Source organism: Scyliorhinus canicula, chromosome 12 (assembly GCF_902713615.1).
Source record: "Scyliorhinus canicula chromosome 12, sScyCan1.1, whole genome shotgun sequence".
Lineage (NCBI taxonomy): Eukaryota > Metazoa > Chordata > Chondrichthyes > Carcharhiniformes > Scyliorhinidae > Scyliorhinus > Scyliorhinus canicula.
The window spans coordinates 65864400-65878491 of NC_052157.1; the positions used below are offsets into that span (position 1 = coordinate 65864400).

General features: G+C 49.0%; 1 protein-coding gene across 1 annotated transcript in view; it reads right to left on the reverse strand.

The window, feature by feature from the left end:
• Positions 1–10426: 10426 nt before the first annotated feature.
• The window catches only part of LOC119974471 (mitochondrial import receptor subunit TOM40 homolog), a 44243-nt gene continuing 40577 nt past the window's right edge, over positions 10427–14092 (reverse strand). The window contains 2 exon segments of the mRNA XM_038813386.1: positions 10427–10759; positions 10762–10833. Coding sequence (XP_038669314.1) covers positions 10578–10759; positions 10762–10833 — 254 coding nt within the window. The 3' untranslated portion in view covers positions 10427–10577.

The following is a 14092-nucleotide window of genomic DNA, read 5'->3' on the forward strand; positions in this document are numbered from 1 at the left end:
TATACAATAAGATATGGGGACATGTGTTCAGGAGATTTAGGGATGTTTGCACAGTGAGATTTAGGAATATTAATCCAGTGAGATCTAGGAATATTTATCAAGTGAGATTTAGGATATTAAATCATAAGATTTGGGTATTATACCCAAGGAGGTTTGGGATATTTACCCAATGCTATTTGGGGATATTTATCCAATGCAATTCAAGGGTATTCACACAGTAAGATTTGAGAATATTTACACAGAGCGATTTGGCAATATTAATCCAGTGAGATTTGGGGAAATTTATCCAGTGAGATTTGGGAATTCTTAGCGAGTGATTTTGGAGATATTTACTGAGTGAGATTTGGGATATCTATCCAGTGACATTTGAGATTATTTATTCAATGAAATTTGGGGACATTTATCCAGTGAAACTTGGGGATATTTACTCAGTGCAATACATATTCAGTGCTCCTTGGGGATATTTATCTAGTGCAATTTAGGGATATTTATCCTGTGAAATTTTGGATATTTATTCAGCATGATTTGAGGATATTTACAAAGTGAAATTTGGGGATATTTATCCAGTGAGATTTGTGTATATTTACCCACTGCAATTTGGGGATATTTATCCATTGAGATTTGAGGATGCACATGCAGTGCTATTTGGTAATGTTTACACAGTGAGATTTGGAATATTTACACAGTGAGACTTGGGGATATTTATCCAGTGCAATTTTGGGGTATTTATCCAGTGAAATTTGGGCATATTTATCCAGTGAGATTTGAGGATAATTATTCAGTGACATTTGGGGACATGTGCACAATGAGATTTGAGGAGGGTTAACCAGTGCGTATTGGGGATATATGCTGAATTAGATTTGGGAATATTTAACCAGTGAGATTTGAGATGTTCATCCACTGAGTTTCAAAAATATATTAATCCAGTGAATTTGGGATATTTATGTTGTAATATTTGAACATTAATCTTTCAGTATGTTGTGATCAGAAAGACATAAACAGGATGATTAAAGGCTTTATTCGGGGGAGCAGTTTGAACTTGCAAAGCCAGGGGAGGTTGTTGGCAACAGGCTGACATCATCCAACTTGACATCGAGCCAATCAGATCTTCAGAACACATTCACTGGAACAAGCTGGGAGTTATATTGCCATGGGATTTCCACGAGTTATGTGTTGATTCCTAGTATTCTGTAATTAGGGAGACAGGTTTAAGGAGTTAACCGTTTCTGTTGTGAATTGGGTGAAAGGGCTCTTGGCACAATGTAGGCTTGTTGACGTGGTTCTGGGTCCCTGGTTAATGACCTGAAGTAATTTTCAGCTCCTGTGTTTTTTTGAAAATGGTTTTGCGGTCACCTGTGGCTGATTCATTTCCCTCACAATGATTGCACACTGCAGCATTTCCCTCTCCCAAAACAACACAACCAACCAAAAAAAAATAGACCGCTCAGCATTAACCCCTGGCATCCCATCAGAATCAAACCACACGTAACCCTTGCAGGCAGTGAGAGTCCTTCAGGATGTTGAAGAGGCTTGAGAGACTGTTGGACAGAATTGAACATCCACTTGCATCTATATAGTGCCTCTAATGTAATAGAACATCTCGAGGAGAGTCACAGGAGTGATTATCAAACACAAACAGGAGCCACATCAGGAGATATTAGGGACGGGCAACCAAATGCTGGGCCAAAGAGGGAGGTTTTAAGTATCATTTTAAAGAAGGAGAGAGAGAATGAGAGAAAGAGGTCAAGTGGTTTAGGGAGGGAATTCCAGAGCTTAGCCCCCCTCCCCACAGCGTACCAGCCTCCCCGAACAGGCGCCGGCATGTGGCGACTAGGGGCTTTTCACAGTAACTTCATTTGAAGCCTACTTGTGACAATAAGCGATTTTCATTTCATTTAATTTTTCATTTCAATGGTGGAGTGATGGAAATCAGGGGATTTTGAAGAAGCTGGAGTTGGAGGAGCACAGAGATCTCAGAGGGTTCATAGAATCAGAGAATTTACAGTGCAGAAGGCGGCCATTTGGCCTATCGAGTCTGCACTGGCCCTAGGAAAGAGCACCCTACTTAAGCCCAGGCTTCCACCCTATCCCTATAACCCAGTAACCCCACCCATTTGTTTCGGGCACTAAGAGGCAATTTAGCTTGGCCAATCAACTTAACCTGCACATCTTTTGACGATGGGAGGAAACCGGAGCACTAGGAGGAAACCCACACAGACATGGGGAGAAAATGCAGACTCCACATAGACAGTCACGCAAGGCCAAAATTGCACCTGGGACCCTGGAGCTGTGAGGCAGTGATACCCACTATGACATGGGTTGTAGGGGCTGGTGGAGGTTATACAGATAGGTAGGGTTGTAGTGACTGGAGGAGGTTACAGAGAAATGGAGGATTGTAGGCGCTGGAGGAGGTTATATAGATAGGGAGGGTTGTAGGAACCTGAGGAGGTTGCAGAGCCAGGTAGCGTTGTGGAGACTGGAGGAGGTTACAGAGATGAGGGGGATGTAGGGGCTGGAGGAGGTTACACAAATGGGGAGAGTTGAAGGGGCTGGAGGAAGTTCCAGAGATAGGGAGCGTTGTTGATGCTGAAGGAGGTTACAGAGATGAGGGGGATGTAGGGGCTGGAGGAGGTTACACAAATGGGGAGGGTTGAAGGGGCTGGAGGAGGTTACAGAGATAGGGAGGGTTGTAGGGGCTGGAGGAGGTTACAGATAGGGAGGGTTGTAGGGGCTGGAGGAGGTTACAGATAGGGAGGGTTGTGGGGACTGCAGATTACAGGGAGAGAATTATAGTCGCTGAGATTATACAGATAGGGAGGATTGGAGGAACTTGAGGAAGTTACATAGCTAGGCAGTGTTGTGGAGACTGGAGGAGATTACAGAGATGGAGGGATGTAGGGGCTGGAGGAGGCTACCCAAATCAAGAGGATTGTAGGGGCTGGAGGAGTTTACCAAAATCAAGAGGGTTGTCAGGGCTGGAGAAGGTTACAGAGATAGGGAGGGTTATAGGGGCAGGAGGAGGTTACAGAGATAGGGAGGGTTATAGGGGCAGGAGGAGGTTACAGAGATAGGGAGGGTTATAGGGGCAGGAGGAGGTTACAGAGATAGGGAGGGTTATAGGGGCAGGAGGAGGTTACAGAGATAGGGAGGGTTATAGGGGCAGGAGGAGGTTACAGAGATAGGGAGGGTTATAGGGGCAGGAGGAGGTTACAGAGATAGGGAGGGTTATAGGGGCAGGAGGAGGTTTCAGAAATTAGGAGGGGTGAGACAATGAGCGGATTTGAAAACAAGCTTGAGAATTTTAAAATGGAGATGTTGTTTGACCAAGAGCCAAAGCAGGTGAGCAAACAAAAGTAATGATGATGCATTGGGGGTTGGTGTGAGTTAAGACAGCAGAGATTTTTAATGGAGGGTAGAATGTGGGAGACCAGCCAGGAGAGTGTTGGAATAGACGAGTCTAGATGTAATAAAGGCACTGATTTTTTTATTTATTTAAAAAAAAAATTTAGAGTACCCAATTATTTTTTCCAATTAAGGGGCAATTTAGCGTGGCCAATCCACCTACCCTGCACATCTTTGGGTTGTGGGGGCGAAACCCACGCAAACACGGGGAGAATGTGCAAACTCCACACGGACAGTGACCCAGAGCCGGGATCGAACCTGGACCTTGGCGCCGTGAGGCAGCAGGGCTAACCCACTGCACCATTGTGCTGCCCATAAAGGCACTGATGAGGGTTTCACCAGCCAATAAGGTGAGACAGGTGTGAAGTCGGCTGATGTCATGAGTATGAGGCCATAAACTCATCACGTGACCAAATGTGACACCAAGTTTGAGAACGGTCTGGTTTTGTCTCCAACTGTTGCCAGGGAAAAGGATGGAGTTGGTTACGAGGGAACAGTGGCTGGAAACAATAGTTTCACATTTCCCCATATCTAATTGGAGGACATTTCTGTGTGCAGGAAGAGAAGCGGCGTGGTGAGATTTTGGATTTGCACGGAATGCAAAGAAAGGGATAGTATACTTGGGCCAAATGTCCCAAACTTACTCTCCAGCCCAGTATGTCTTGGGGTGAAAAGTCTTTGGTTGATTTACCTGAGCCTGTAAATGTTTACTTTGTCTCTTCTGTGGGCACACAGGTTTTCATGCTTCCTCTTCATTGAGTTGGTGCCATTACAGAACACCCCATTCTCAGTTATCCGAGGCCTCAGCTGGAAGGGGTTGGGGAACTGGGAAAAGCAGATCACGAGGCCCAGGGCTGTAATCCAGACCAACCGTATGCTGGCCGGGGCTTTTGGAGGCAGAGCCAGGAGCAAAGCAGACCTCTGGGATGAATTTTTGCAGTTTTTGGGTATGCGCTGTCGTACTGGGTGACCGGGTGGGTTCGACACTGGGAACTGGAAGCATGGGGTCAAACCCAGCCTCGGGCAATTGGGGTTCCTTTTGTGTGGTGCGTTTGGTTGGACCCAGACCCGGCTATTGGTGACGGTAAAGCACAACACGGGACCAGCGCTGCACCGATTGGCAAACTGAATCAGATGGTGGGCCTCAGTGCACCCAACACACTGTGGCACCAAAAGGTTCTACCATAAGCATTTTATTTCTCTTTCTTTCTTGGTCAGAAGGCGAGAGCTCCGAGATCCTCCACAGAGACACGAATGGATAGTCCGGGATGAGAAAAATTCCCAGTGCCAAGAGCAAGGAGGGCGCTGTCCTGTCTTTCGGAATGAGAGCTCCCACCTGTCCTCTTGGGTGGGATTCAGTGATCCCACAGCTAGTAACTGGAAGGAGAACGGGGTAAGGGAGCAGGGTGTCGGGGAACAGGGTGTCAGGGAACAGGGGTGGGTGCGGTGGAAGGAGCGTTCTGAGTGATGGAGAGTTCTCCCCGGCGACCCGGGTTCAATATTTATTCCTCAAAGCAACACCACTGGGAAAAGGGACAATCGAGTTACATGGGCCATTTGGGATCTTGCAGTGCTCCGATTGGTGGCCAGGTGACCACCGTTCATACAGAGCACTTCATTGGCTGTGAAGCAGTTCGGGTGTTGAAAATCCTTGGGCGGAATCCTCTGTCTCGCCACACCTGTTTTCTGGTACTGCGCGCTCCTGCCGGCAGCCGGATTCTCCGTCCCGGCACCCGTCCAATGGGGTTTCTGGAACCCCCACACCGTTGGGATGTCCGCGCCACGAGTGCACTGCCGGCGAAGCAGACAATCCTGCTCCTTGTTTTTCTGCTCAGGTGTCAGGTCCTGGGTGGGGGAGAAACGAATGGGAAACCGAAACACAGAGCGAGGAATCAACAACTCGCTCATGATCAACACTGCTGGACATGCTGGGACAGGCTCACAGAGCCTGAATTGCCAAAACAACAACTGCACTCACACACAGCACGGGATCTTACAGGGACAGGGTGGGCTGCAGTGCTGACATTATGTCTCAAGTTTATAAGGTCTGGTCAGACACTTCCCCCCTCCCTCAGTACTGAGGGAGTGCTGCACTGTCAGAGGGTCAGTACTGGGAGAGTGCTGCACTCTGAGGGTCAGTACTGAGGGAGCATTGCTTTGTTTGAGGGTCAGTACTGGGAGGGTGTTGCATGGTCAGAGGGTCAGTACTGAGGGAGTGCTACATTATCAGAGGGTCAGTACTGAGGGAATACTGCAGTGTTCTCTTGTTCACGTAAGACATTAAACTGATATTCCACACCCAGCTCCGCCCACTTCCCTCTACTATGGGCATCACAGATCCCACAGCTGCTCTTTGGAAGAGCTGGGATTCTTCCTGGTGTCCTGAGGCCAGAATGTACCCCGGAGCCAACATCACTGATAAGAAACCAGATGATGTGTCATTATGACATGCTGTTTGACCTTGCTGTGCACAATTTGGCTGCTGCACCCCCATGTAACACAATTAGTGACAACACTAGAGGAGCATTTCATTGGCTGCGAAGCACTTTGGTATATCCTGAATTTCAGAAGGGAGGTCAAGGTGCTTGTTATTGGATTCTGCTGTTTGTGATGGTGACCAGATTATTGCGAGACTGTTCTGTATCGATTGTCCCTGGTCTGACCGGACCAGACAGCACCTCATTCAAGGGAGCGCTGTCTCTGTGTCAGAGGTCACTGACTCTTTGAGATTGAAGTGAATTTGGATGAATAGTTCCTTCCTGATTTGAGGCTACTGTCTGGGTAGGTAGGTGATTCCTTCCTCTTTCATAGGCCTCTCTCTCAGTCCCCATCCCCTCCCTCCCCCCCCCCCCCCCCCAACATCCTATTATAGAGACACCTAGCTGGCTCTGTCACTCTCTCCGCCCTATGAGTTTACTTGAGTTGGACAGCAAAAAAGGCAGATTTATTTTGGGGGGCTATTGGGAGAAGGGTTGAAGAGAAAAAAACATTATTTGCCCCCCCCTACCCAAAATCAAAACGAACGATTGCTCCTCCCTCCCACCTAAAATGAGAAACAGCAAGGACAGTGCTCAATTGTCCTGAGAGTATTGGTACATCTGAGAGGAGAGGAACAAGAGACCATTCAGCCCCTCAAGCCTGTTCCACCCTTCAATGACCGACTGACATCTTACCCTTGTTTTTCCACCACTTTTCTATATCCCTCATCAACTTTACCCGACAAAACTCCATCCATCTCAACCGCGAAAGCTCAATTGGGGGAAGGAGACAAGAGTTCCATATTTCCACTTCCCATTATGTGAAGTGTTTGACATCACCCTGAACATCCTGGCACAAATTTAAGGTTCTGAAGCCCCCACCTACCTCTTATTCTGGACTCTCCCCACCCAGAAAAAATATGTTCCACTGACCTTTGCAATTTTTAGGATCAAGCCCAATGTGAAAATGATTAGTGGTGTTTGACCACACTGGGAACCTTGTTCCCTGTGCGACCCTTCAGCAAAATTCTAGAATAACCACTGCTAAGGGATGTAACGCCATTACATTCCCTCCCACCCCCACCATGTTACTTCACCGTTGGCCAATGGGTAGTTCCAGCATCAAGATTGAAATCCGCTGCTGGCAAAGAACGAGATCCCGATCATGATCATTCACTTTTCTCTGTGGAGCCATGTAACTCTCCGCACACCTGGATTAACGATCAGGGTCGACATTCAGATTATTCACCTTGTTCCACAGAACGGGAGCAAGTCACCAGGCTGGAGAAGGCGCCACGGGGATTCCTGGTTTCTACCAGCAACCGGGAGCTTTGCATGTGAAATTATTTGCCTCCCAGGGGATTTAACGAGGGTTCACTGGGCTGATTCCTGGGAAGAGGGGGCCATCCCATATGAGGTTGAGTAGAACTTGTTGATATTCCCTGGAGTTCAGAAGAATCAGGTGATCTCACTTCTATGTATAAAATTCAAGGCGGTTTTGACACGGTTGATGCTGAGATGCTGTTTCCTTCCCCTGACCAAGCTGGAGAGTCCTGATCTCAGGGGTCACACTCTCAGGGCAAGGGCACAGCCATTTTGAACTGAGAAATATCTTCACTCTGAAGATCTTTGGAATTTTCTCCCCCCAGAGAGCTACTGGGTATGATTATTATTATATTCAGGACCAAGATATATTTTTGAGCACCAAGTGATATACGCGGGAAAGCGGAGTGAGGTACAAGCCATGATCTTATTGAACAGCAGGTTTGAAGGGCCGAGGACACATTCCTTCCCTCGGAGTATTTGATGGGGACAGTGTAGAGGGAGCTTTACTCTGTATTTAACCCTGTGCTGTACCTGTCCTGGGAGTATTTGATGGGGACAGTGCAGAGGGAGCTTTACTCTGTATCTAACCCTGTGCTGTACCTGTCCTGGGAGTATTTGATGGGGACAGTGTAGAGGGAGCTTTACTCTGTATTTAACCCTGTGCTGTACCTGTCCTGGGAGTGTTTGATGGGGACAGTGTAGAGGGAGCTTTACTCTGTATCTAACCCTGTGCTGTACCTGTCCTGGGAGTGTTTGATGGGGACAGTGTAGAGGGAGCTTTACTCTATCTAACCCCATGCTGTACCTGTCCCTGGAGAATTTGACCGGGGACATTTGGGGTTAAGTGGGAAGAGGGTGCGATTGTTTGAGATTAACGTAACCCAGAAAAATCTATTGCAGGATCAATACAACACAATCAATACAAACACGCGAGGCATTTCAGGCTCAGCTCGATAGGATGATAACAGAGAATGGCAGCAGTGAGGCTTGTCCATGTCATTTATTAACACAGTACAACGCAAAACATCATTTGCAAAAACAGGTTTGTTTGTTTTAAGTTATCAAACATGATTTACACGCACTGTCCTTTCACTTACAGTATCAAACACTCTGTACATCTCTTCCCCAGGGGTTTAAATCTCTTGCCCTCACATCAGAGGGCTTCTGACTGTATCATGAACGCGATGAGCGAGGGCTATTTAACCGTCTGTATGATTACAAAAGGAAGTAATCAGGACGCAAGGCTGAAGGTGAAGGGAACACAGCCCTCGCTTCTCGACTGTCCCAAAAGACCCCACGGCTCACTCCCAACTCTTCCCAGCCTCCTCCCAACAGGAGAGGCAGACAGTTCCTTCGACCCTCCCCACCTCAGCTCCGGTCCCTCAGCAGCCCGCCTCCTCTCTCTCCCTTTCTGTGCATGTGGCCCGCTCGTCAGACTGGCATCACGCCACTCTCCCTCAGCCCACGTTGCTATGGAGAATCTTGAAAGACCAGCTCGTGCCTTTGCAGTCAGCGGAGAGGGGAGTGGCGTTGGTGTGAGGATGTGGGAAATCGAAGTTCTAAAGGCTGCACCGACCTGGGGTCAGGGCTGTGTGGGGCGTGGCAGGAGAGAGAACAGGAGGACAAAATCCAGCAACTGCGAATCTCACCTTCTGCCTCGTGCCCCCCCCAACCCCAGCTCACAAATACCTCGCCTGATACAGTCCATAACAGCTGTGAAGAGGGCAAATGTAAACCAAACCGAAAGGAGAGGGTTGGAGGCTGGATTTATTTGCTGCACAGATTCAGGGGTGAACTAATCGAAGGGTTTAAAGTGATTAAAGGATTCGATAGGGGTGAGAGAGAGAAATTATTTCCTCTGGTGGATGAGGGAAAAGGCCAGAACAAAGGGTCAGAATCTTACAATTGGAGCCAGGCTGTCTGGGGGGTGATGTCAGGGAGTTGCTTCCTCATACAAAATGGTGGTGGTGGGGTCACGGTGGCGCAGTGGTTAGCACTGCTGCCTACAGTGTTGAGGGTTAGATCCCGGCCCCAGGTCACTGTCCGTGTGGAGTTTGCACATTCTCCCCGTGTCTGCGTGGGTTTCACCCCCATAACCCAAAATGTGCAGGTTAAGTGGATTGGTCACACTAAATTGCCCCTTAATTGGAAAATATATAATTGGGTACTCTAAATTTATAAAAGGAAAACTGAGAATCCAGAACTTTCTCCCCACCAACAAAGTTATCAATGTCCCAGAGATTGGTGGATTGTTGTTGGATGGAGGGGCAGGGTTTGAGGATTATGGAAACAAGGCAGGTAGATACAATGGGGCTTAGATACAATGAATTGTAATCTGCAAGAATGGCAGAAGGGGCTCGAGGGGCTGAATGACCTCGTCCTGAGCCTCCAAACCCCAGGAAGGTAGAATAATCTGTGCTCAGACCCCTTTCAATTTAGCATTTCGATGTTACTCGCTAACCAGCAATAAACAAATCTGCTCCCGCCCTCCGGGATGTTTGACACTGTGACAGTACCTCCACGGACTGCAGCAGCTCAACAAGGTGACTCGTTGCCTCCTTCTCAAAGGCAACAAACGCTGGCCTGGACACCCACATCTCACCAATGAATAATAAAAAAAATGCGCCATCTTCATATAAAACCTACTTAAGATTCTGCCTAGGGATAAATTGGAACAGATCCCAAGCTCGTTCCTTGTCCCTGGAAGAAATAAAACAAAGATTTGGAAAGACGATAGCACGGTCCCGAGAGGGGAGGGGAGGAGCAGAGAGCTGTTTTAACATTGCACGGTTACTAATGAGATTGACTCTGACCGTTTAGAATAAAACCCACAGGAGGATTAAATTCCAGTCACAGGCTGAATTTGTACTCAGCAGCTCACATGCCACAGAGACCGAGAGAGAGAGAGAGAGAAAGGGGGTTGGTTGAGGCAGGCGTGAGAGAAGGGGGGCCATGCGGGGTGGGGGACACACGTGCGGGATAGAGGGCAGGCATGTGGGAGAGGATTCACAAAAGGGAGCGAGAGAGAGAGAGAGAGAGAGAGAGAGAGGGAAAGAGAGGAAGACAACACGACATTGACAACTTTACACAGCAGAGAGGTCACTGCGCTGGATCACAGCCTGTTCCCTTTGGGATAAAGCCCCGCTGAGGTGCGTGGGGGTGAGCAGAGCGAGAGTGCTGGCGAGGGCACTCCTCAGGACAGACCCCCCCCCCCCCCCCCCCCCCACCCCCCAAGTTGGCAGGGTGTCGACCAACTGCAACGCAGCCTCATCACAGTCTGGAAAATTCACAACATTTCTTCCTGCCCCCACTTGCTCATCCCTCACATTCCCCCCTCCCCTCCTCTCTGTTGTAGCGACGCGTGTTGTACCATCAGTGTAATGATCCAAGATAACAAGGTCTCTGTACATTCCAGTAAAAATAAAAACTTGTCTTCCTCTGCTCGATGCCATGGATGTGACTCTTCCATATTCTTCCCCCCTCCTTCCAGTTAACCATCGTCAGGCCAAAACCACACTGGAACTTGTTCTTCCTGTGGTTTAGGAAGGCTCCATTGCTAAGGTCAAAGGTAACGGAATTAGCTTCTTCTCTAAAGTCGCTCCAACAACCCAGTTGCTGTCTACGGACCCTGCGGAGAGAAACACGCACAGGATAAACAGCATGTTCAACCCTCAACATATTCCCACAGTTTGTAACTACAGATCATTGGGTGATAAAGCCTGGCAATCAGGCTGGAAGACAACCACAGGATGAATTACACATGTTAAATGCATTCTGGAACTATCCTCCACTTACTTGGGTGGCATGGTGGCACAGTGGTTAGCACTGGCTAGTATAAAAACTGGCAAGTTATGCTACAGTTGTATGGCACCTTGGTAAGGCCTGCACTTGGAATATTGCGCACAATTCTGGTCGCCACACTACCAGAAGGATGTGGAGGCTTTGGAGAATGTGCAGAGGAGGAGGTTTACAGGATGTTGCCTGGTCTGGAGGGTGTCAGCTATGTGGAGAGGCTGAATAGACTCGAACATGTTTGTCATTAGAAACAAGGAGGTTGAGGAGTGACCTGATAGAGGTCTACAAGATTATGAGGGGCATGGGATGGGCAGGCACCCTTTCCCGGGGTGAGATATCAGTCACCAGGGGCCATAGGTTTCAGTTCAGTGGGCAAAGTTTAGGGGAGGTGTGTGAGGCAGGTTTTTTACATAGAGGGTGGTGAGTGCCTGGAACACATTGCCAGGGGAGGTTGTGGAAGCAGACACATTAACAGCGTTCAAAAGGCATCTTGACAAACACACGGATAGGAGGGTCTGGAGGGATATGGCTTTTGGCAAAGGTTGGTATCATGACTGGTACAGGCTTGGAGGGCCAAAGGGCCTGTTCCTGTGCGGTATTGTTCTTTGTTGCTTCACAGCTCCAGGGACCTAGGTTCAATTCTGGCTTTGGGTGACTGTTGGTTTGGAGTGTGTCTGTGTGGGTTTCCTCCCTGTCTCTGGTTTCCTCCCATGGTCCAAAGATGTGCAGTTAGATGGATTGGCTATGCTAAATTGCCCCATAATGTTCAAAAGGCTAGGTGCATTACTGGGATAGGATAAGTTGGTAAGGATAAGTGGGCTTAAGGTTGGGATGCTCTTCCCAAGAGAACGGGGCAGACAATGGGCCGAATGGGCTTTCTTCGGCACTGTAAATCTATGATTCTACTGAATTATCAGAGACTTTGCTGTAGTTAACTATCCTCCGCTCACTGGCATTGTCTTTTAAAAAAATATTTTATCAAAGTATTTGTAAAATCTTATAACAATAACAGAAAAAGAACAGTAACCATTAACATGGTGAAAAAGAGACATTTCCCCATCGTCTCTATCTTCACAGACCACATGAAATAACATGAAGCCCCCTCCCCCCCCCCCCCCCCCCCCCCCACACACACACACTCTCAGAAAGCTGCTACTGCCGAGATTTTAAATTTCTCCAAGAACGTCGACGAATGACTGCCACCTCCAGGAGAACCCGAGCATTGATCCTCTTAAGGCAAACTTTATTTTCTCCAGCCTGAGAAACCCAGCCATGTCACTAACCCAGGTCTCTACACTCTGGAGCTTCGAGTCCCTCCACATTAACAGGATCCGTCTCCGGGCTACCAGGGAGGCAAAGGCCAGGACATCAGCCTCTTTCACTCCCTGAACTCCCGGGTCTTCTGACACTCCAAAGATCGCTACCTCTGGACTCGGCACCACCCACGCACCTAGCACCGTGGACATTGCCTTGGCAAACCCCTGCCAGAACCCTCCAAGCTTCGGGCATGCCCAAAACATATGGACATGGTTTGCTGAGCTTCCTGCACACCTCTGTCTTCCACCCCGAAAAATGTACTCATCCTCGCCACCGTCATGTGTGCCCGGTGGGCCACCTTAAACTGAGCCGAGCACATGATGAGGATGAATTGACCCTACTGAGGCCTTCCGCCCACAGACCCGGCTCTAACTCTCCTCCTAACTCCGGCTCCCATTTTCCCTTAAGTTCCTCCCCCGGGGTTTCCTCCGCTACCAACAGCTCCTGGTAGATATCCGACACCTTCCCCTCCCCCACCCAGCTACCGGAAACTACTCTGTCCTGTATCCCCCATGGTGGCAGGAGTGGGAAGACCACCACCTGTTTTCTCAGGAAGGCCCGCACTTGTAGATACCTAAAGCCGTTCCTTTTTTTTTTAAATATAATTTTTATTGGAATTTTTTACAGAAAATATAAAACGCAACGACAAACAATGAAATGCAACAAAATAACCCATAATAACTGTACCACCCCCAAACTGTATCGACACATGTATCCCATCCCCCACCCCCCAACCCCAATGAACAGAAGAACTTAAAAATAAATTTAAATCAAATAAACAAACATAGTCATCGTCCCCCCCACCCCCACCTTTTCCCTCCCCCTTCCCCCCTTCCCCCCCACGGGTTGCTGCTGCTACTGTCCCCGTACCCTATCGTTGAGCCAGAAAGTCGAGAAAAGGTTGCCACCGCCTAAAGAACCCTTGTACCGACCCTCTCAGGGCGAATTTGATCTTCTCTAGCTTAATGAAACCCGCCATGTCATTGATCCAGGTCTCCACGCTTGGGGGCCTCGCATCCTTCCATTGTAGCAAGATCCTTCGCCGGGCTACTAGGGACGCAAAAGCCAACACACCGGCCTCTTTCGCCTCCTGCACTCCCAGCTCCACCCCAACCCCAAAAATCGCAAGTCCCCATCCTGGCTTGACCCTGGATCCCACCACCCTCGACACCGTCCTCGCCACCCCCTTCCAGAACTCCTCCAGCGCCGGGCATGCCCAGAACATATGGGCATGGTTCGCTGGACTCCCCAAGCACCTGACACACCTATCTTCACCCCCAACGAACCTACTCATCCTCGTCCCAGTCATGTGGGCCCGGTGCAGCACCTTGAATTGGATGAGGCTAAGCCGCGCACACGAGGAGGAAGAATTAACCCTCTCCAGGGCATCAGCCCATGTCCCGTCTTCGATCTGTTCCCCCAGTTCCCCCTCCCACTTAGCTTTCAGCTCCTCTACTGACGCCTCCTCCGCCTCCTGCATAACCTTGTAGATATCAGATATCTTCCCCTCTCCGACCCAGACCCCCGAAAGCACCCTGTCGCTCACCTCCCTCGCGGAAAGCGAAGGGAATCCCTCCACCTGCCGCCTAGCAAATGCCTTTACCTGCAGATACCTGAACATGTTCCCCGGAGGGAGCCCAAATTTCTCCTCCAACTCCCCCAGGCTCGCAAAACTCCCATCAATAAACAGGTCCCTCAGCTGTCTGATGCCCGCTCTGTACCAACCCTGAAATCCCCCATCAATGTTCCCCGGGATGAACCTATGGTTCCCCCTT